The sequence below is a fragment of the Pocillopora damicornis genome, chromosome 1 (assembly GCF_964200805.1).
Source record: "Pocillopora damicornis chromosome 1, jaPocDami1.2, whole genome shotgun sequence".
Taxonomy (NCBI): Eukaryota; Metazoa; Cnidaria; class Anthozoa; order Scleractinia; family Pocilloporidae; genus Pocillopora; species Pocillopora damicornis.
The window spans coordinates 22,007,665-22,008,882 of NC_142670.1; the positions used below are offsets into that span (position 1 = coordinate 22,007,665).

Genomic DNA, 1,218 nt, shown 5'->3' on the forward strand with positions numbered 1-1,218 from the left:
GAAGGGGGCGGGGTGTAATTATCTAGTGCCTTATTATACAAAATATTCCGAAATTGTGATATAAGAGTGGGCACAGCGTGATCAAAAAACAATTATAAACCTTATTCAAATTTGTCTTTTACGCAAGCATTTTATGTGTTAACCTACTTTATCGAAATAGAAGTCTCCGCTCAAATCATGAGGAAATCTCTGATCGCGGAATTGAAACTTGGAAAATTGTCCTAGATACTTATGTTCAAAGAAAGACAAAAGTCAACAAATGAAGGTAGCATCAATTTTTTTCCTTTTTTTCGTAGTGATGGTTTAACTGAGATCACAGTTCTTTGTTCACCAAGCGTGTTATTTTGCACGCATAATAACTCGAATCGTGAGTTTATTTCTGTATGAAAAGAAAAAAATTGTTTTCTAACTATATTTTGATTGCTTTATTTCAGAGCGAGATCGTACAATGGTGTTTCCAGATTACTTCTTCTTTGCTGAAAGACGTTTTGTAAACCATGTAGTCGAAACTAAACACGTCAAAGACTTGGACCACTGTGAACTTTTCTGCTACATGAACGACAACTGCGTCAGTGCTAACTTCAAAAAAGAGCCAGAGACTGGAGGAATCGCTTATATCTGTGAACTGAATAACGCCACTCATCTTGAAAATGATACTGACCTGATAATTGATGCTGATTTTTATTATCGAGGCTCAAAGGTAAAATATAAGGTATAATTCAAATTCAGCAACTCGGTGATGAATCGTGGAAAACAACCGACGTTTAACAAAACTTAAGTTCGTTCATTCATGTATCAATTATTTAATACATCGATCTTCCTTCTTTATTATTTTTTTCTTTTTTCTTTTCAGAACGCGTGCGGTAAAAGCCCACTTTGTCAAAATAATGCAACTTGTCAATCCGGTTTCACAATCAAGGGATATCGATGCTCGTGCTCTCCTGGATTCGAAGGAGAACATTGCGAAAAAGGTTAATTACAGAATAGACCAATAAGAACACAATATAACCTGGAGTATTTAAACCGCCATATTTATATATCACGTTTGGCCTTGGAGTGCGTATTACAACGGAATGCTACTAAGGCCGATCTCTAACGGCTGATATCCAACTACAGTTTGGAATGGTGGCCAGAGAGAGATTCCGCTGCAGTGGAAGTTTTGGTTTAGTTTAAATTAACAATTCATTTATCACAATGATAGCTAACGTAATGCTTTTT

General features: G+C 35.9%; 1 protein-coding gene across 1 annotated transcript; it reads left to right on the plus strand.

Annotated features, from left to right (window-relative positions):
• The first annotated feature begins 391 nt into the window (after positions 1-391).
• Positions 392-976, plus strand: LOC149052772 (uncharacterized). Its single transcript, XM_089181691.1, has 2 exons — positions 392-700; positions 854-976. The coding sequence occupies exons 1-2, from the start codon at positions 449-451 to the stop codon at positions 974-976; spliced, it is 375 nt and encodes a 124-aa protein (XP_089037817.1). The 5' UTR covers positions 392-448.
• The last annotated feature ends 242 nt before the right edge of the window (positions 977-1,218 follow it).